Source organism: Poeciliopsis prolifica, unplaced genomic scaffold (assembly GCF_027474105.1).
Source record: "Poeciliopsis prolifica strain line A6 unplaced genomic scaffold, Auburn_PproV2 SCAFFOLD026, whole genome shotgun sequence".
NCBI lineage: Eukaryota > Metazoa > Chordata > Actinopteri > Cyprinodontiformes > Poeciliidae > Poeciliopsis > Poeciliopsis prolifica.
In genome coordinates this window covers 5,819,802-5,841,499 of record NW_026562401.1, presented here as the reverse complement: position 1 = coordinate 5,841,499, position 21,698 = coordinate 5,819,802, and the positions used below count along the sequence as shown (strand labels likewise).

General features: G+C 38.0%; 2 protein-coding genes across 2 annotated transcripts; one reads left to right on the top strand and one right to left on the bottom strand.

Moving 5' to 3' along the window:
- Positions 1-311: 311 nt before the first annotated feature.
- Positions 312-3,293, top strand: LOC129371235 (lymphocyte activation gene 3 protein-like). The gene is made up of 8 exons (XM_055047728.1): positions 312-438; positions 536-656; positions 1,474-1,694; positions 1,868-2,119; positions 2,200-2,484; positions 2,568-2,804; positions 2,895-3,016; positions 3,181-3,293. The coding sequence occupies exons 1-8, from the start codon at positions 387-389 to the stop codon at positions 3,274-3,276; spliced, it is 1,386 nt and encodes a 461-aa protein (XP_054903703.1). The 5' UTR covers positions 312-386; the 3' UTR covers positions 3,277-3,293.
- Positions 3,294-3,774: 481 nt separating this feature from the next.
- Positions 3,775-21,567, bottom strand: plekhg6 (pleckstrin homology domain containing, family G (with RhoGef domain) member 6). The gene is made up of 15 exons (XM_055047727.1): positions 21,305-21,567; positions 18,811-19,006; positions 16,855-16,977; positions 16,469-16,591; positions 16,140-16,235; positions 15,989-16,039; positions 15,617-15,766; positions 13,652-13,762; positions 12,092-12,241; positions 11,870-12,004; positions 11,131-11,241; positions 10,899-11,031; positions 10,691-10,806; positions 8,291-9,735; positions 3,775-4,045 (listed from the first exon to the last, which is right to left on the bottom strand). Exons 1-15 carry the CDS (start codon positions 21,322-21,324, stop codon positions 3,862-3,864), a joined length of 3,144 nt encoding a protein of 1,047 aa, XP_054903702.1. The 5' UTR covers positions 21,325-21,567; the 3' UTR covers positions 3,775-3,861.
- Positions 21,568-21,698: the final 131 nt, after the last annotated feature.

Genomic DNA, 21,698 nt, shown 5'->3' with positions numbered 1-21,698 from the left:
TTTCTTGTGACCTCTTTACTTGTTGAGCTTCCAAACTGAATATTTTCACATATTGCTTGACAGGATTTCTCACTTAGAAGAATCAGAAACTAGAAAAAGATAGAGAGAATCCGTGGGAGGAAGTGGGACTCCCTGTTTACTTCTCTGTCTTACAGTTTCCAGGCTGACAAAGCCAGACCGCATCAAAGTCTTCCTGAAGTCACGTGATCTGCAGAGGAACTACCCATCTCTGCCTTCGCTCGCACCCACGGGCTCATATATAAACCCCAACAAGTCGAACGAGAAGAAAGCGCACAAGAGAGAGACGGCTGAGGAGGCATTGAGAAAAAAATCTTGATCAGATTTGAAGACTTTAGTTTAACTGGGTGTGAATTTAAAACATCGAAATGATACTGGTGGAGACTTTTGTCTTTGGGATGATTTTTCTTCTCACAAAAGGTAATTTCAGGTGACTTTTTTAAACAAATGATCAGGTATTTACATTTTTTTCTGAGTTTTCAGTTTGTAAAATATTTATCTTCCTTTGTATTTCTAGGAGTGAGAAGTGAGGAGACAGAGGTGGTTGGTGAGGCGGGTTCTCAGGTCGTGCTGCCCTGCATATGTGAAGCTGCACAATGTGATCCTGCTGCCATAACCTGGAGCAAAGACAACAAAGGGTAAGAAACAAATCTCTGCACTATTATTATCATCATCATCATTATCATCATCATCATTATTATTATTATTATGATTTCTACTAATCCTTAATATCAATCAGGGCTAAAAGTGTCACAAAACATCTCATAAGAAGATTTATTTAACAAATCATAAACGTGATCATGTAAATAAAACTGGATTAGATTTTAAAAAATGTCACTTTTTAAGGAAAAACGTGTTCATATTTAAGTAAATGTGAAAATAGTTTATCAAATTTAGATTGAATGTTTATTTTATTTTGTTATTGTTTATCTGTAACTAGAACCTAAAGTGTTGCAATAAAAAGCTCAAATATTTTGTGAAAAATTAATGTTTACACGTCTGGTATTTTAACCAAAGTCTGGTATTTTAAACAAAATTAGGTACATAAACAAATAAAAAAAATATTTAAACAATTAATTAAATTAAATGGTTAATTCCAGAATCAAAAATTGACATTTTTATATTTGGTATTAAAATTACATAAAAAAAAAAAACCCAGCAAAACATATAATAGCTTCAGTGTTTATTTGTGCATTTAATATTTGCTGTGTTGCAGTCTGTTATAAAACAATAACAATTTTAAGCCTTATTTATCAAATAAACTCTTGAATCTGAATAGTTAATCTACACTCAATCCATTTAGTAACGTTTGATCTGTTACTAAATGTATTTCTTGCATGAATTTCCAGAGTTACTTAAATAATCATAGACATATTTGAATATATATCAACTTATTGATGCATAGACAGTTTACGTGCTTGACCTCTGACCTCGGATCTTTCTTTTGAAATGCAGCACGGTGTGGAGAAAGGAGAGCAGCGGTCTGCAGTACTGGGGCTCTAGCTGGTTTAACAGGAAGAACTCCCGGGTGCAATGCCCGCACTTTAAGTTTGCCAAAGGCGACTATAGCCTGGAGATCAACGATCTGAAGGAAGACGACGCAGGACTTTACACATGCAAGGTGGAAATCAAAGGCTACTCAACTAACAAACAGATCATGCTTCGAATCATTAAAGGTAAGAAGTTTTTGATTTGGGTTTGTGTTTTTCTGACACGTTACAGAAAAGAAAATCTAGTCTTAGGAGGATACTGGAGGTTGACTTCTAAAGTGCAGAAATTCTGCTAATATTGAGAACTGATTATTCAAATGATCATCATTAAGCATTTTTATTTCCTTCTTCCTTCACAGCGTCCGTCTCTCCTTCGACTCCCATGACGGGGGACGATGTGTCCGTCCAATGTTCAGTGACGCCTTGGCCTCAAAATGCTGTAGTTTACTGGTCGTTGAACAATAAGCCATTTGCGCCAAAGACCCGAATCTCATCTGGAAGAGCTGTAGACATACAGGCTTCGGATAAGTTTGTAGGAACCTGGACTTGTTCTGTCCACTCTCAGACCACGTCCAATGTTTGGAGCGCCTCAGTGGAGCTGTCTGTGACGGGTGAGAATCTGACAGCTCAAGCAGTTCAGAAGGAAGTAGTGATTTAAATCACTGCTATAACATCTTTTTTTTTTTTACAGGAATAATCCAGCCTCCCAAACAAGACACCAAGTTGTATGCAGCGTTGGGGTCTTCGTTCACAATGCCCTGCGTCTTCTCCCCCAGCCTTTCCCCCACAGCGGTACTGGTGGAGAAACTGGACAGCGGATTTCAAATTTTCAACAACCGTTCAGCTTCTTCGTCCTCCTGGGACAAATCCATCGTAATCCAGGAGGTTGTGCCTGAAAATGAGGGCAGGTACAGGTGTGGAGGGACCATACGAGGACGAAGACTGAGTCAGACGATGCAGCTTATTGTCGCGAAAAGTGAGTTTCTTCAACAAATCCATCAGCTCTTCATTTTCTCACCATCATCTATTTAGTTTAACTTTTTATTCTTCTTTCCTCAGTTGTCAAGTCGAAGAAGAAAGGCACAACAATGTTGAGCTGCCAACTGTCCGACCCGAGCGAAGTCTCCGAGTATGAGTGGGTCCATGTGAGCTACGACATCAACGGCACCGAGTCGGTCGGACCGGTCCAGATCGGACAGACGGTTCCTGTGAAGGAGGACTTTGGTGAATGGACATGTCGCTTCCTGGGGTCAAATGGCCTTTTGGGGAATGTGACCACCCAAGTTCACCTAATGGGTAAGACCCACAATAAATATGAACTTGAGGTGGAGGCTGGTTTTATCTCTCTGGGAAATCTTACAGTTTGTTTTCTTTCTTCTTCTTTAGCTGGTCTGAGTGGAGAAAATTCATCAGGCGTCTCCAGTAACAGCGGCACCGTGATTGGGCTCAGCTTTCTCCTCGTCATTCTGCTGCTGGTTCTCGCTCAGATGTACAAGAATCACCGAAGGGTAAACAAATCTTCAGTTTATTTAGAAATATTTATTTTCTTCACAAATCCTGAACTATTATGCCAAATCTAAAATCTTGACCCAAATCTTATTTTTTCATATAATTTTAAAGAATGCATTTAGAAATGCGGCTCAGATCTCATTTGATTCTCTTCTCTGTACAGAGGAGAAGGATCTTGCAGTATCCCGCACTGGAGACCATCGTTCACACCATCTCCAACGAGCGCGAAGAAAGAGAAAAGGATCGAGTGAAAAAGTGACAAAACCCATCCTACTAGAGATTTTTGCAGGAAGATGTTCCTAGTACTAAACAGTGAAATGTCTTTTTCTTGCAAAAAAAAAAAAAAAAAAAAATGACAGGCTTTCTTTTGCACAGATTTTGTAAATAAGCTGATAGCAGACTTTGTAGCAGGAACTATAAAGGAATTCAAACTGTAATTATACTTTATTTCAGATGTAAATATTGTGGATTTTTTTTGGCCCCATTCTGAAAGTGGCTGAAGTGTTTGAAAAATAAAGTGCACTTAACAGAAATAAAGTTGGTTTTAATTGTTATATACATAATTCTCCTTCTGAATGAGAAAACATCAACGCATCTGATAAATAACACACACTGAAAATCTACATTTTAAAAATGGTAACATATACAGTATATTTTTGATTCTGACTATGTTACAATACTTTACACATCAACTCTGATTCATATATTTAGATACTGAGAAATCATAATTTGTATCTACTTGTGCAACAACACAAATCTTTTTACTTTTGTTTTCCCTAAAAATGTTGAGCTCGGAGTCAGTTCTTGATCTGACTAAATGAAGGGGACCGGTCAGATTACAGATCTACACTTGACTGTATTCTCCGTCATCTTGACCCGGAAACATCTCTGGCCGGCCCATGTCGGCCAGAGACCTGCTGATTCCCTCCATCAATCCTTCCCCTCTGGGGCTCAGGTGATCCATGACTTCGTCGTCATCTAAGCACCAGCCTTTCCAGTCCACGTTTTCGCCATCCATGATGGTGTTGCTGAAACAAAGCAGACATGGCAACAGATTGTTATATTGCCATTTGTAGAGCAGCTGATTTCCCTTCATTCATATTGTCAATGTGTACAATTGGCAAAAATACCTGCAGTGGAAAGATAATCAAATCCCTTAAAATGTTTCACACAACAGCAAATGTCATTATTTTGAGATTATGTTAAAAACACACAAAAAACCCACAACTGTAAAATGAAAGAATACAAATAAATCACTTTTAAATAGATTCCAGTGCAACCTTTGGGCTTCAGTGACCAGCTAATTCATAAAAAGAGTCCAGAAAACATAAAACCAGGTGCATCACAATAAACCTGCAGCTGTGGTCACTGTAGGTGGCTCTGAAAAATACTGAGTTTAACAGAAAAACATGCCACACTTTTCAGATTTTTAGTTGTAATACAAGTTTGATCATCATTTTCTTTCAACTCAACTTTGTGTTGAATGAAATACATTCAAGTCTGTGGTTTAACAGTTTAAGGGGAATAAATATTTTTGCACGGCACTGCATTTTCTTGATAACTGAATGTACAACATTGTTACAACACAAGTCAAGTCCTGAATTTATTAATGAATAAAATACATTTAAGTATGATTCAGTTTCTCTAAGAGAGCTTTTAGGAAGACAAATTAGACCTAGATGCACCTTTAGAGAAGCCTTATTCCAGAACCATTTGGTGTTTTGTTGGATAGATTTAATTTAATTCATCTGTCTTTTTTATTTTTGTATTTTCACATTTTTTATGAAAATACAAAAATAATAAAAAGTTAAATGTGATAACACTGTTTGGGCATGTATGTTAATAATAATAAATATATGAGCGTGAAAGCCTAATGCACAGGTGTGAAAGCATTTGAGGGCCAGTTTCCTGCAACTTTTAGACGCGTCTCTGTTCCAGCAGATCTGAGTCAAATAATTGGGTCATCAACAAAACCCTGACACTGCAAAAAGAAAGTAGTGATCCAACTTTTAAAAAATGAGTTATCATGTTACAAGTAATCAAATTAAGTTTATCTAAGTAAATATATTAATTTTATTAAGTTGTCTTGTTAAACAAACATAAATAAAGTAAGTCTGACAAACTTAATCTGATTACATTTAGCAATTAACTTTCTTTTTCTAAGCTGGAGCTCCATTCTCGTTTTTCAGCGAAAACTCTGACTTAATTAATTAATTAATTTTTTTAAAATCTTGGTTAAAAGTTAAATTAAACCAAAATTAAGACATTAAAATTGACCTTTGCACTGGGATGAATTGCAACTAATACATCAGTGCAGTTGTCCAACAGTTAAAAACTTTTGATTTTCTTAGAAACTGTTTATAATCAACAACTAACGATTGCAATCAGGCAACAACTTTTATCAGGCAAACAAGAAAAGTGCTTAAAGTACAGAAAATATCGCCCAATTTATGAATAAAATAAATGTATTACCTAAATGTCTCTAGAAAAAGCTAAACCTATTCAGCCTGCTGGTGAGGACTTCAGGATGCGAACCGAGTGGTGTGGTTAGAAACATGAGCAAGGCAGCAATTTTCAATTTTCCATTCTCACATGTCAGTCTGCAGATTACCGGCCCACTCCTCCTCAAAAACTCATCTCAGTACGAGACGGAGCGACAGATTGAGAAATAAATTTTACAAAATGTTCCAGCAGCGTTTTATATTAGAGCTCAGCAGTCAAATAGATACAGGTTGACGGTGCATAAATAAAATGTTGGTAACAAGTCATCTCCAAAGTAACAGCAGGACTGAGAACACCAGACTAATGTGGTCAGAGTGAACTTTGAGCTGCAGATTTTTAAGTATCTGCTAATAGCAACATTTTAGGGACTGTTGTGTCTTTTTGAGGAAACTACAACACAACATAAACATGCAAAATAGAACCAAAATCATCCAAAAATACAAAATCACAGTTTCCACGGTTCAACAAAATGGTAGTTGGATGAAATGTTTTGATCCATGGGTTGCTTACCAGCACATTGTGAAATAAATGGATGAACAAAGTTGTAAAAAAGAAGCTAAAGTGGATTATGTTCTCAGATAATCACAGTTTCAATCACTCCAATTGTTAAAACAAATGAAAAGAATTAGAATTTCTTCAACATAGAGTGACAACAATGTTAATGCAATCATTTAACATCTTATGACCTTGCACAGAAAAGCTGTAAGTGTTTTTATATGATGTTACATAAAACCAAGCGTCGTGGGAAGGAGAAGAAGCTTGTGGTAGTTTTTGTCTCACAGACCCAGACCCTGAATGTTTAAGACATCTTCCTGTTTCAACACTTCTGGCTAAAAATGCCTTAATGTCTTAATCAGTTCTACAGAAATCTGATGCATTCACTGAAATTGAATGATTTAAAGGAGGAAGTTACACAATTTTCTCCTTTAAAGGAAATTGAGTGCAAAATTGTGGGTCATCATTTGTGGAGTTTTCACCATTGTTCTCATAACAATGTGAAATCACTGTCATGTGTATAATATGTTTGTTCAAAATACACTGCCATTTAAAAATTTACTTGTGGTGATATGGTCAGACATGCTGTTGCCCAGGGCAGCATCAGAATGTGGGGATGAATGAGCACCACTGAAAAATATAGATATATTTTTTGTCTATTCTAGAATCGCAGCTACTTTTTTCTGGCTTTGTGCGGTCGTTTGGTAGTTGGCACTCCAATGCGTTGAGCAGGCGTCCCCGGGTTGCTGTTGAACAAAAAGATCAGGCTGTTTTAACTCCAGCCGTTTTAAATTTGTACTGCTGACTACACAGATGCATGCAGTAATTTACACCACAGAGTTTAAACTCACATAGAATCCAAAGTTATGAGAGAATGCTAGCTGTGGCAGAGCTAGCATGCTGTGCATGCATTAATGCAGTGTGCATCAGATAATCAGCAGCTATGCAAATTTTTCAGGCCATGATGCTCAAACATCACCACAGAGTATCTGTAAACACTGAGGCCAGTGGAAACGTTGATGCTCTAGATTATATTTATTCTGTGGCTTTCAGTGTTTAACTGTCAGTTTGTACAGATAGAGAGTGCAGATGAAGAATAAAGATTAATAAAGTATTGCCATGAAACCGATAATATTGCAACTTATAATTAATTCTGTGATTCTTGAAGCTCTTTGATGCATTCAGACAGCACATAAAATCGAGATGGAGAAGGTAAAGTACAAAGACCCATTTTATATAAAAACATGGAATAAATGAAAACTGAAAAATAGCTGTATTTTTCTTACTTTTGATGCAGAGTTTAACCATATAAAGTAGGAACTTTATGTTCTGTCTATTTGGAAGTAAACTTGATCTTTTCCTGCTAAGATTGTCATTACTTTTCACTGAATAAAAGTCTTACTGACTGTATGAAAACACCCCAAAACAATCTATCAAATTTAATCATGTCTTATTTTTCCCATTCTTTTATAAGAGCTTGAAAAGCGCTATACTGTACAAAGCTTGGGATTTTTATCTAATCATGTTTAAACTTCTCTACAGCTTAATCATAATCTGTCTGCTGATTTTGAGCTGCTTTAAGGTCTCATGTCACTTTTGAACCAAATAAGCTGCTTCTGCCCACGCCCCCCAATTCAACTCACACTTGAAAATGGCTGCAAACAGATGTACAATTATACAACCATACATCTTTGAAAAGCAGAAGTAGAGCCTCTTGGACAACCAACAAGAATGCAGAAAGTAATTTCTTGAGGGTAAGTTAACAACAAAACACTTCTAGCTGTCATTGTACGGCACATAAGGCGGTAAAACCAGCTGACCAAAACAGGCTGGAGCTCTGCATGTGTTGCCAGGTAATGGCGCATTGTCCGTTGTGACTTAATAATCTGGAGTTTTTTTTTAAACAGTTCATTTCCAGACACCAAAAAACAAGGTGACCTATTAAACTTCCTTGAAATATCTAGGATAGGTGTGTGGGCTATGAAAACATGTTAATTACATTTAAAACACAAATTTATTCTCATATACTGAGATTTCATCTGATCTGTTCTGTTTTGAGTTCCTTCACCAGGAAACGGCTTGTTGTTTTTCCTTTTAGTGTTTTTTGTAGAAGCACTCGAAGCCAAAATAGAAGTATGAAAACATGCAAAATGCGAAGTTCCCTTTAAAATGTGTCACCATTTCAAACATGTTTGATCGAAGTATGTTTGGACCTCCTTCTGTACAACAACATGATTTTAAATATATGTCAAACAGGGGACGTGTGTCCTACTAACCCGCTGCTCTTGTCGTCCTCATCGCCGTCCACCAGCTGCTCCTTCCATCCTGTGCTCACCGTGAGGGTTCTGGGTCTGATCAGCGCCACCTCCTCCAGGTCCGTCTCATTACCTCCCTCACTGGGCGTTGGCGATGGGGCGTTGCGAAATGGGGAGGAAGGACGCAGGTACCGTAGGTTTGTTTGTAGCTGTTTGTCTCTTTTCACTCCAGGTTTGTCTTTTGCCCTTTCTTTGGCTCGTTCCAAGACTCCCTCCACTCGTGAGGTGCGTTCTTTCAGGGTGTATCCTGATTTGGGAGTTTCCTGTTCTTTGTGTGATATGTACGAGCTGTCTGAGGGTCTGCGAGGCCGCTGCCCTCCTCTGTTGAGCACATTGGGACTGGAAGAGCTCCTCAAGTCTTTAAATTTTGACTTTTTATTGTTGAATTTGGATTCTGACAGCTCAGATTCAGAAAAGGCTTCAACATCGGAGTAGTACTTTGGGTATGGGTTTGGAGCTTGCTTGCTTTTTGTCAACTTCTGGCTGACCCCCAGCTGGACATCTAAATCAAATTTAGTAGGAAGGGAGCTTCTCTTCACCTGCATGCTGCACTCGGAGTTTGAACTGTCGGGAGCCGCAAGATTTAGTGTCGGATCATTGAGGAAGTTGGATGTCGGAGTCGGTGGGCCCTGACTAGTGCTGCCTGGCCTCCTTTTCCGTAACCCAGGGGACTTCAAGTTTTGGGGGAAACCTGTACCATCAGCAGGAGTTTCTGGATGCCCAAGCTGACTGGAGGAAGAGGTTCTGCTGGCGTCCTGCGGCACAAACTGAATTTCTGAGTTGCTTCTTAATAATCGCTTCTCTACAGGTGGTTTTCCAAACTGCGGCCTGGACATAATTTTTGGTTCGTGAGGAACTTGAAAAGTGACCTCCTCTTCTGTTGGGTAGTCAACAGCTGGGAGTTCATCTATTAGACGAATGGGTTGTCTCTTTGGGTTGTATATTCCTAGACCTGCTTCATTTTGACCGAAATGATTGAGTTTAGAAACGTTCAGCTCGCTGCGCGTCCTCAAAGTACTTTGTGTGTTCATCATTGGAGTCTCAACAATTTTCTCATTTTCCTCCAAAGGTTTTCTCTTTATTCCCATCTCTATCCACTCTTGCTCTCTTCGTGCCGGCTGTCGAGTCGGGATGTTCCTGCGCACCGATGGTTTGGGGATTTTAGGAGGTAATCCAGAGTCTTTAGGGGACATCTGATCCTGATCTGCTTCCTCAGATCCATTGACAGATTGACGTTTACTTATTACATCAGTAAGCTCATTCATTAGCCTTGGCTTCATGGGAGGTTGTTCCTCTACTTCCATGTCATCATTCTTGACGTCTACAGCAACTTTGATCTCCCGCTGATGTGACCTGACATTGTCCAGTCTGTTATCCTCTTGCTTCCTCATCTCCAACAATGTTTCCTGATAAAGTAAGAGTGAATAAAGAAGCATTTAACAATGAGTTAGCGCAACTATTTATATACAGGTTTAGGACACTATTTGGACAGAAATCTTATTGAAATGATCAAAATTCAAATACTCATCCTTTTGTTCTGTTGCGGGTTTAAACCTGGGCTTCACTTTTCTAAAGTAGACTGTTGAAAATGCTTATTAAAATGAACAAAAATAATATTTTGATTGCATAGGATATGCTTTTGAGAAAATACAAAATGCAGTAATAATAACATTTTGATGATAAATGTTTTGTAGAATTTTTACAATCTACAGTTTTGATCTTTTTATCTGAAGGTGAAACACTTTTTCTTAGATTATCTCAGTGAACGTGAGATCTTGTTGGACAGCATTCGCTCTCTGAAGCCCTTTGTCATAATAGCGTAGACCTTCTGTGCACAGCTGTAGTGTAGCAAATAGAGTCACGTCAAATGTCAGACCAATCACACAATGTTAAATATTTTGAACAGAATTTGTGTCAAGAATACGCTGCCTAAATGCTCAAATTAGGAATGAGGAGACTTTCTTATGGAAAGTTTGTTCATATTTAACCTGTTTTCCTTTTGCATTTTGCACTTGTGCTGCATTTTTATCCTCAAGAAAAAGATTTAAAATTTCAGATATCTCACAAACAAACTAGATATACATGGAAAAACCTCACAAAAACCTTATATTGTAGCAGAAAACACAATGGCCACCGTAAGAAAGTCTTGCAGTATTAAATTATCCTGCATGAACTGATTAGTACATTATTGCAAGATAAAGCAAAACCTATTGAGAGAAAACACAAACGTTTTGCAAGGTAACGCAAACGAAACATTTTTGCCCCTTGTCCCTTTGGGGGCTGCGTTCTTTTAAACCGTAAGAAATAGAGGAATGATTTTAACAATGTCTTGACCATAGCAGATGTTAAGGATTTGATCACCTTTGCTGACTTGATGGTGTTGACCCAAGAGGAGCATCTCTCTGGGTTGCTGGTCACAAGGATGGTGACGTTCATCACACACTGAAGCTCACCGACCTCCACCAGAATGAATGAGTCTGAAGAAAATGGGAAACAAAAGACTCATGGTTTCGGGATTGTCTTGAGCAAAACGTTCGGATACAATCGTCCTGTTGAGAGTGTTACCCACTGCCATCTTTTAGAGGGATGCAGTTCATTCTGTCGAGAGCCAGAGGAGGTCGAACCACTTTCAGTCGCTCCGCTTTTTTCTGCACTTTAGTCAGAAGGAGGACGTCTGAAAACAGAAGAGCCACCACTTCCGTCTGCAGCACATTATGCGTAAAAAGATAAACATTTCTGTCAAATATTTACTGGAATCGATATTTAAAACAACAGAACCTGCCAGGATAAACTGCACTCGCCTTGTAGCCTCGTATCTTCAGGTTGTCCTCCAGCAGCAGCTTACGTACGACCTTGGGGCCCACTCCTCTGATGGGGCACGTCAGGTCAAAGTGGTAGACGTCTCGGACAATCTGTCAACCACAACAACATTTAGTTTTCAGATTATTTGTTTATTATGTCATATTTTTACCATAAACCCTAGGAGTTGAAAAAGATTTGAACATCTCTGTTATTTTTTAAAAAAAACAGGTAACTGAATTTAATTTGGGTTAAGGTTGCATGTACAGTACAGGGTTAGTGCATTTTATTGCAAACTAAGTTGGTTTCAGGTGCAGAAAACTAACTCTTGTTAGAGCTGCAGTGTTAATGTTATCTTGCACCTATATTAAAGCAGCAAGTGAGAATTCATGAGCTGTTATTTTTTTAAAAACTAAAAAGTAATAAACATCTTAAAAATAAAATGCTGTTTGCTCAGGCTTGTTGCTATATCCTCCAGCAACCACAAGGGGGCTTAATTAAAATTGATAAAGACAGAAAGGGACAAAGCAGCTATAAAGTGGATATTACTGAAAATAAAAATGAACTATAACTTTGGATTTTGTTTTGAATAAACAAAATTCTTGTAAATGATCACAAAATACCATCAAATGAACAACAAAAGAACAACAAAACGACAATGAGACTCAAAAGCAGAAATGCACTGATACAAAAATATTTATCAAATTATTTACAGAAATCCTCAAAGTGAAGTCGTTTTACCTTGTCGATTTCTTCATTTATTGCCTCCACCTCATATCCTTCAATCTTCTGTGCAGAGACGTAAAGAGCGAGCTGCTCGTCTTTATGCTGCATGAAGTCATTAATGCTTTCTAAAAAGCTGTTCACAGAAGTTAGCTGGGAAGAAGCAGGAACAAAGACATGATATGTTGGGTAAATCAGCAGCTGTAGGGAGAGAAGTAGCAGTGCTGGATCAAGCCTCACCATGGCTCTGAGGGCCTGCTGCACCTTAGGCTCCTGGGTTTCTTTGAGCACAGCTTTGAGCAGCAGGGGATACTTTGTGATCCTCTGATGTGGTTTGGCCTGCATGTCTCCAAGTCGCATCCGCTCTCCCTGAGGATGCTTTTCCACCCACTGGACAAGTCGAAAAACACAGAGATATCCGCTCAGTTAAATAGATAGTTTCTTATTGTGTGTTTCACTGCGGATAGTTTCTGTATTGTCTCTCAAAAAAACAAAAACAATCAGATTCATTGTTGGATATTTGAAAAAGCTTACTCTCGGCATACGCAGACGCATTTGAGATGAAATTATTTGTTGTTCAGTGTCTAAAGACAACATTTGTGGTGACTTGGCGCTGTGCTATATAAATATAGTGAAAATTAATTGAGTCAGTGCCACACACAGGCGTTTCCAGGATATGAGCCACAACCGTCACATTCCTTCAACGAAGCCAAAGTCAACATCAGAAAATTTTTGAAGTTTAAAAGAGGAAGAATAACTGGACTGTTGCTTAATTCTCTTGTCAGATGAAAATAGCATTTACAAGTAATTTGGAAATAAATATCTGAGTCCGGATGAGCAATATAGAGGCACAGAATCACTTCAAGTTCAGTGTGAAGTTTCCACAGAGAGTTATGATTTGTTGAGTCGTGTCATCTGCTGGTGTTGGTCCACTAAGCTTTAACTGGTCTGAAAACTTCACAGACGTTCGCTAGGAAAAGGAAAAGCTGTTTTTTTCTCCATCTGAAGACAAGCTTCCTGGAAACTATAACTTAACTTTCCAGCAGGACTTGGCACCTGCCCACACAACCAAAACTAGTAACACCTGCTTTAATGACTGCACTTGATTGGCCAGCAAACTGGTCTGACCTGAAATCCTCACCATGGAGGATTGTCAAGAGGAAAATGAAAGACAGAAAATTCAAAAATGCAGAGGAGCTGAACGACGCACTCAAAACAAAATTGACTTTTTAGCATCTCAGCAGACTGGTTGTCTCTCTGACACACTGCAGTAATGCAGTAATTTATGCAAGACGTCTTTTAATTGACTTTTAATGCAAGTTTTGATGCAACTTTGCATTAAAGTTGAAAGGTGTTAAAGTGTTTATGATAATGTAAAGTGTTAGTGGTTCCTGTTCTGTGTCACTTAGACCACCTTTTTAAACTTCTCAGTCACTATTTCCTGCTGAAGTAAAGGTTTGCCTGGAAACCAAAGGTGTGAAAAATGAAGCTGAGAAGAGCTGCAGCATGTCATATTCTGACCCTGAAGTCCCTTTTCCAGCTGAACGTTCAGGACTCATTGCTGGAGATCTAGAAATCTGAATCATTCAGAGAAGATGTTGGTGTGAAAAGTGGTTTGGTTGACATAAAGCTCTCATGTTTGGCCTCCTACTAGGTTACAAAAACGTCAGTAACCACAGCGCCACAATTACCTGATTTAAAAATGGATCTCACCAAAGTAAAAGTTGCTAAGTGTGGGAGTTTTTCTCTCAGTGTTGGTGTGACTGTTTGTCTTCTCTATAGATACTGGTGCTGCTTTACCTGCACAAAAGCAAAGAAATGAGGGTTGCTCTCCATCTGCTTTCGTGCGAACTCCATGTTGCTTTCCTCCTCCCAGCAGTAATGACGGTAGGCCAAGAAGCGATCGTGGAACTGGTGCAAAAGCAGAAGACAACTCATATCTGGATTTAAATGCTGGCATTGCCTCTCTACTTCATTATAATTCTCCATACACAGCAAAACTGGGCCTGACAGGCACCAGTTTCCAGTAATGTCTTGCTCATGAAGCATGCATGGGTTTGTTTCATCCATTATTTTATGAAGAAGCGATTATAATCTTAACTTCAAGTGTGTTTATTGCCTGCACTTTTGCATTACATACAAATCTAATTTGATATGCAGCTTGCACAAATGCATCATAGACCCTATTACTGCATCATGTATTCAGATTGTTGTTAAATTGGTGAAAATATGCCTACACAGATGAATGTTTGTGGATTTTTCGTGTAATGTAACTTCAAATTATTGGTGGGAAACTTTCCTACTGGAAGATTATAGAGCAGATCAGCATCTTCCTAGAACAGCGGGGCCCAAAGTCAGTCCTGCACATTTTAGTTCTCTCCCTGGTAGAACCAACAACCTCCCCAGCAAGTTGTCAATGTTCTTCTTAGGCCTTCTTACAAGTCATCATTTGATCCAGGTGCGCTAAACCAGGGAGAGAACTAAAACATGCAGGATGCCGGCCCTCCAGGACCAACTTTGGGCACCACTGTCCTAAAATAATGGCCTAAGCAACTTTTTGACAAAAGTGTTTTTTTTGTTTTGTTTTTTTTTTTTGCTTAAACTAAATCATCATTTGGCAAAAACGACTTTAAAATTGACTTTAAAGTAATTTTTTACAAAAGTGACTTGTGCTATTATTTTAGGAAGGTAAGAATATCTAAAATGTCCGTATGAAATGCAGCTGGGAAAGCTAGAATATCTAGTTACACATCTAGCTGACAAGCTGTTGGTTATTTGCAAAAGAGAAATCCATGAGAGCCTTTTATTTTTCTTGATGTTGACTGGCTGAACCCCCAAGAGTGGAAATAAGGAAGTCTGAATATTAGCTTCTACACTAGTATTGAGATGATTTACACTGTGTATATTAATGTATGTTTGATCTATTAAAATGTGCAGTTAAAACAGGTTTAGAGAGGATCTTAAGTCTGACTGCTTCTCTACTGCAGGTAAGATACTGACTGCCATAAAGAACCCCATGAAAACAAACTTAACATAATTTAAACCACATGTGTCAAATCTGGCCTGCTGTAGCTTTTTATGTGGCCCTAGAGACTCCAAATCACATAAATAAGTCCCTCCAGTTTTTCACAAATCCTCTAAATTCACACAAAATCCCCACTGATTTCACTGCACTTTTTTTTCTCCAAAATTGGTAAAGAAAAACAATTTAATTGACTCAGTCTTACTTGATGTCAAGCTATAGTCTGTGATCGATACAGTGAGTAATGAAAAAGGTCACATTTAGCATCATGCATTAGCAAAAGTATAAAAATTCCTTACAAATGTTTTAAATTAGCACCACAAAATATAACATTTTGAATACAAAAAGCCACAAAACAATCCCAAGATCCTGGAGGGACTGCTGTTTAATAATATTTTAGCAGTTAAATGACTTTTATCAGTATATTCTGGCAGAACTGGCCCTTTAAGAACATTCATATATTTTATATGTCCCAAATTGAAACTGAGTTTAACAGCATTGATTTAAACCAAACTTTTGAACAGATTAATTCTGCACTGCACGTCATTGAATAAGTCGACTTTATCACATGGATTCAAACTTATTTGAAATAATCAAACCCATCTCTGCACCATGAGCAAAGAGCCTACTCATAAACCACCTGTGGAAAAATGAAGGTGTGGGGATAAGTCATTTATTTAGCTACTGGGCAGGAACATCATTTACTGTGTGTCACTGTAGACTTGCAGACAATGAGTCCGTACCTGCAGGCATCCGGCCTCCAGCATCATGGGGTCAAAAGGTTTTCCAGTTCTTCTAACTTCCTGTAACATGGGATAAACCACCTCCTGCCAGAACTGCTGGTGAGCTTGCAGGATGGAGGGCAGGTTGGAGAAAAGCTGGTTGGGTTTCACCTGGAGGAAGTAGAACCAAAACACCAGAGTTAAATTTTAACTCTCTGGCCTTTGTGATAGTTTCCGTCTTCTCAGTGGAAACTTTGTGGAGACCAATGTTCCTGTTGCTGATGTTTTTGAGTTTTCTTTCAGATCAACCTGTGTATTTTGCTGCTCAGCAGAACACAGCAGTGGAAACTAGGCCTGCATATAATATTCCAGTTGCATGCTTTGCAGACTAACCTCCTGGAGAAAGTCATTCTGGTGCAGGTGGACCAGAGCGGCAATAACCAACTGTGAAAACCAGACACACACTTGTTAAACATCCTGTAGAAAATCCCTCCTCAGCTCTGACACACACTGTGATAAAACCAGGAGGAGAGCGACATCCTACGTCTTTGATGATCTTCAGCTTGTTGATGTAGATCAGCTCAGTCTGTACAAACTCCCACAGCGCCGCCTGCTGGTGTCTCTGCTTCTTTGCCATTGTCTGAATCAGATTAAATAAGTGGCAGCTAATTACATTTGTGGAATGTGTGCCGTGAGCAGACGGAGCAGAGAAGGCAATGAGGATACAGGGGAAACAAAACACTCCTACTTCCTCTACAAACAAGCTTCAGGAGGACTGAATTTAGCAAACATTTTATTCAGATAACGTTCTGCAGAACTCCTGAGTTGTGTACGTGTTGAAAGGAAAAACAGTCAGATAAAAATGTTTCTTACTGTGTGAGACTTCACCAACTCTGTCCAGCTGCTCTCCAGTGCTGTTCCCTGAATTTCTTCCATCCAATTCCAGCTCAGGTCAGCAGGAACAGTAAATGCCTCCAGATATTTGGCTAATAAATCCTGCCATGTTGTTTATGAGGGGGGAGATAACAGGACAGCACAAAGGAGCAGAAAACATTAAGGCTAGAATGCAACAGCAGTTCCTGTGAAAATAAAGGATGTTGTGAATTTTTGTGGTCACATAAAAAGAAAACTAGAGAAGCAGAACAAGTAGCGCTGCACTGTTTTAAGTGTTGGTGTGGGTGGACACGTCTGGAGCAGATCTGTATCTGTCTCATGGTGTGTGAGAAATGCAGCTTGATGAATAAGAGACAAAACAATACCTCAGACGTTGACACTCCCTGGCTGCCAAACACCTGCTTCAGCGGCGTTCTGGATTTATTTCCTGATGAATTTACTTTACTCAGGGTTGCAAAGTCAGTCACGACTTTCATCTTGCTTTTCCTCTAGAAAAAGAAAAATAATAGTTAGTGAGTTACAACCCGTGGAATTTATTTATTTTGGCAACTCTATGACTGACTGTGTGACACAGGATTCATTGCCCCATGAACACCAATCTACTGCTTGAAAAGCATTCCCATATAAAACAGGAATGCCACTTACTTAAACAAGAGTTATTTATACCACGAAGCTGCTCACAGTGACAACATTTAGTCATGTTTTTAAATGTACCAATATTTATTGATACTCTCATGGAACAAACAGTAGCTACCAGTTTTGTCTTAAATCTAACCTCAACAACTGAAGTTTAACATGGAAACATAACATTTCTCACAATAAATGATAAACGATATGATAAATGTCCATCTCTACAAAGAGTAACTTATGCATTTGCAAAACACAAGTTGTGGAAATAAAGTTCAGAAACCTGTGGGATGGATTTCAATACCAATGTAGAAACACATTTGACTGCAGTTGCAGGTGTTTTGAGAAACGTTTGTCTAAACCAGCATTAAGCATTGAGACACTGGAATATCTGCCCATTCCTGTTTTCTAAATAGCTCAAACTCACCATAGATTCACAATTTGAGTCCAGACTTTGACTAGACCATTCTAACACATGAATGCGCTCTTCGTCATGCCTCTGACTGTATTTCTGGAGTCATTGTTAAGCTGGAAGGTGAGCAGTATGGTGCTGCAACCACCATGTTTTACTGCAGTGTGTTCAAGGTGATCTGATGTGTTACTGTTCTACATACTAGTATTTAGTATGTACGATGTTCTGCTCTTCCACTCTTCCATAATAGTCAGATTTGTTCTCCTACATGAACTGTGGATCTCTGCAGCTCCTCCAGAGCAACCATGGGCCTTTTGGCTGTTTCTTTGATTTATAGTCATGGCTTGTTTTGTCTGTTCAGGTGGATATTCATCTCTTGGAAGGATTGCAGATGTAGCACTTTCTTTCTATTTACAGGAATCCATCAGATGTTCAAACTTGAGATGTTAAACTTTTTTAACTTCTCCTCAACTTTCTCTCTAATTCGGCTGCTTTTGCGCTAATGTTCTCTAAAAAAAAACCTCCGAGGCCTTTAATGAACAGCTGCATTTCTATGCAGTGTAATTTAGACATAAACTGATAAATTGAATTCCTAATGTACTAAATTATTTTATTCTTTTACTTAAGAGGGTTAGGTTTTATTCAGAGATGTCAAAGTAAAAGGTGCTGCATAAAAAAATTAACAATGTTTTCCTTTTACATACAAACATCCAGAATTTCATTCTTGTAATGAAACAAAATGTTTTTGAATTCTTGTGTTAGGCAATGTTTGTGCGTCACAATTGGTCTAAAAGTATTAAATGCTTCTTATAGTTCTTAAAGACTTGCACTTTCAACTCTGCAATGGAATATGAAATCTTCAAGGATTTCATATTTTACACTTTAATGTTGTAGCAATATCTATAATGTGAAAAAGTAATCAGATCATACAAGTATCATAAAGAGAATATAGTTTGAAAATTAAAGAGCTGCAAGATGCATCAAAGTTTAAACAACTTTGATGCAAAGAATGAAATGTAAAGAATGAAAGAGCATTTCAATACTTGGATTTCAGTACATTTTTTATATTAATTTAAAAACAGACTAACTAAACTAAATAAATACAGAAATACTTTTAGAATAAAACAATTACATAATTTGTTTTCATATAAATCATACAATATATTAAATACTGAGAAGAGGATCAAAAGTAGCAGACATGGAAGGGAAAAACCTCCATCAAAAGTTACAGGAAAATTACAGATATGCAAGTAAAAAGCTGGTATTGATATTTTCAACTTGCCTGGTGGCTAAATGTGCTGAACTTGTTTTTATCTGCAGACCCCCTGCGGTGCGTTACGTCTGCTGGCAGCCCATCCACAACATCCATTTCTGCGTCTTTCTGCTTCTCTCCATTCAGGCTGTCTTGTCTTTGCACCATCTCCTTCATTACTGACTCAAACTCCCCGTTGTTTACATACGGCATTTTTGTGGACAGGCTGAAGAAAGGCGCACAGCGTTACTTATTGACAGACTGTGGTGTTTAAAGGCTGCAGATATTTCATTAACTTATGAAAGAATGATGGTGGGTCGACGTGTGGTTTGTTACAGTTCTGGTATGTCTGCTTCTACGTAGACATACGAAGGCTTCAAATTTCAGAGCAAATGGAAACAGATGGTAGCATTAAAACTTCTAATAAAAGATAACTGGTTTATTTTAATATATGTTCACAAACATGCCGGAAACTATACAATTTTAATCTTTACATCGCTTGACTAGATAAGTTTACTATTTCAATATTTAAAACAAAAATTATAGACCAAGTTACTTATAAAAATCTCTATTTACAGTAAATACAGTAGATGAGAAAATGATTACATTTAGCTAAGAAGTGCATCTTTTTAGATTGCTCATCTTTTGATTCCAAATTTTCTCCTCATTGCTTCTTTGGGATCCCCTTAAACAAAAGATATTGTTTTAAACAGTGTTATCTTCATACTTTTAATAGATTCAGCCAAAGAAGAAGCCACTGGAATCAAAAGATCCTGTTTAAAATGGATCCTGTACCAAGTCGTCTGTCACGTGTAAAAACACTTTTAGTTCCTCCTGTGGGTTTATAAGCTTTTTATGTCTGATTAAAAATAAATAGTCAAAAATACATTTTGCATAATGCTGAATATACTAATGCAGAATCTTTGCTCTGATGTTTTGGCTTTACTTTGTGACTGTTGAGTTTCCTCTTGAGGAACACAGTCAGACATTTGAGTCTGATTTTGTTGCTACTTTGTGCACCATCCACACAGAGACACCATATTACTCAACTGAATCTGTTTACAACTTTCTGTTAAAAAGCCACATGTGATCGTCACGTCACATATTAAACAACACGACTGTTCTGTTTTATTCACAATAGCACCGTCTAATGCCTGAGCTAGTCTGCAGTTCCCACGGCGAACGCAGGTTCATATAAGACATGACTTGACAAGGCGTGAAATTATTCAGCTAGTTTAGTCTAAATGCTTTGAGATGAAACTTCAAGGCTTGGCTTTGGCAAATTGGTGATGTGACTCAGCCAGAAAACCTTCAAGAAATCTGGAACATATGTACTAGTTTTTTTTATAGACCAATAAAGTAGCTGTTTTGGCAAATGCTGATTCATTTCTCATGAACACAGACAGATCCTACAGGATATCTGTTTAAAACTTCATGTTTAATAAGCTACAGTTGTAAGGAAAACCACTGTGGGTGCAGCTATGATTGTAAGTAAATGTCTGATGAACATTGGCTTGTGATGCTTTGGGGGCAAATTGCTCTCTAATTTGAGCGTTAGTGTATAAATATGAGTACAGTTTGGTTAATAAGCCTGTGAAACAGCTTTGGTTATGACTAGAACTGCCTTATATGAATTGAAATAATGTACCTCTCAATGAAAAACATTTTTAGGGATACATATTGTATCCTGTAATTTTCTGGAAACCAGCAAAAATAATGGGATTAAAATGTTAAAAGTACATTTTTCTGTCTGATGGTAGAATTACATGTAAAACAAAGCAGATAACGTTGGAACATGAAAACAGAAGTAGGGCACAGAGATAACAATCTGTCCTAGAAAGAGAGGAAATAACTCACACAATGTTTTGCATCTCCAACCAAGTAAGCCTTTTTTAAAATCAGCAATTAAAATCATATCCAATCTGTTATAAAAGATGTCCAGACTTTTATAACTGGACATCAGGAAATCCAGATCCAGTTCCACAGTGAGGCATTTTCTTTAGCTCACTGTATTTTAGTAAACTATTTCTGCAAAATAAATGCTGTTTATAACAAGGAAACTCAATACAACAAATCACAAATAAGACAAATAATACTTTTCAAACAAGGTGCTCTGGTTGTGATTTTTGTACAGCGTGAGAAATAAAGAGACTCTTACAAGAAGACATAATGGAGACACGTACACCGCACTAATCAGCTGCTGCTATGCTGTCAAACTTAAAGTGATCGACGCAAAGGTATTATGAGCAGCTGCAGCAACCTGGTGGCTGTCAAACTCTTTGAAAACATCAGGAATATGTCGCTACTGTAGATTTGTGGGTTTAAGTCATTAATAAAGGTCCATTAATGCAGGATTGTTGAGTTTTTTAAAGTCTCTGAAAACAATTTGCCAAATCCAGAAGATGAGTTATGGTTTCTAGACTAAAACACCAACAGGACTGTGTTTAATATAAAGAAAATAACCGTACAAGGATCCTTTTTGAAACCATTTTCTTCTAATAAACAAAGAAATCTAAATTTTTACCTGGACTTGGTTGGATCCATTTTGCTTCACGCAGTCATCTTTGGTTTCTGTCGTTTTTCTCCTCCTCTCATGTCTCTGTGGCCCGATCAGTCCCTCCCTTTCACCTGCGCGCTGGCCGTCAGCAACTGGCCCAACGGGAACAACTGGATTTCTGCAGCCAACAAATCAGTGCTCAGGTCTGGTTAATGTGTCGCAGGTAGAGTGCTTAGGTGGGGCCTAATTTGTTTGACGATGATCAATTGCCGTTTCATGTCAAAGAGAGTTTCTTCTCAGTCAAATCATTAAAAAACAAACTGTAGAGGATGTTTACCATGTTTTAAAAAAGAGGAATTTTGCTGCAAGAATGTAGAAACAGGAAGAGGAAAAATAAAAAAATCACAATCTGTCATGAAGG

Coding starts and splice junctions, on each gene's coding strand:
- plekhg6 (XM_055047727.1), bottom strand. CDS start 21,324: ATGGATCCAACCAAGTCCAG. Junction 16,978..18,810: donor TCAGCACATTTAGCCACCAG/GCAAGTTGAAAA, acceptor TTCTTTTTCTAG/AGGAAAAGCAAGATGAAAGT. Junction 11,242..11,869: donor TAAATGAAGAAATCGACAAG/GTAAAACGACTT, acceptor TGTGGTTGACAG/ATTGTCCGAGACGTCTACCA.
- LOC129371235 (XM_055047728.1), top strand. CDS start 387: ATGATACTGGTGGAGACTTTTGTCTTTGGGATGATTTTTCTTCTCACA. Junction 2,485..2,567: donor GCAGCTTATTGTCGCGAAAA/GTGAGTTTCTTC, acceptor TTCTTTCCTCAG/TTGTCAAGTCGAAGAAGAAA. Junction 2,805..2,894: donor CACCCAAGTTCACCTAATGG/GTAAGACCCACA, acceptor CTTCTTCTTTAG/CTGGTCTGAGTGGAGAAAAT.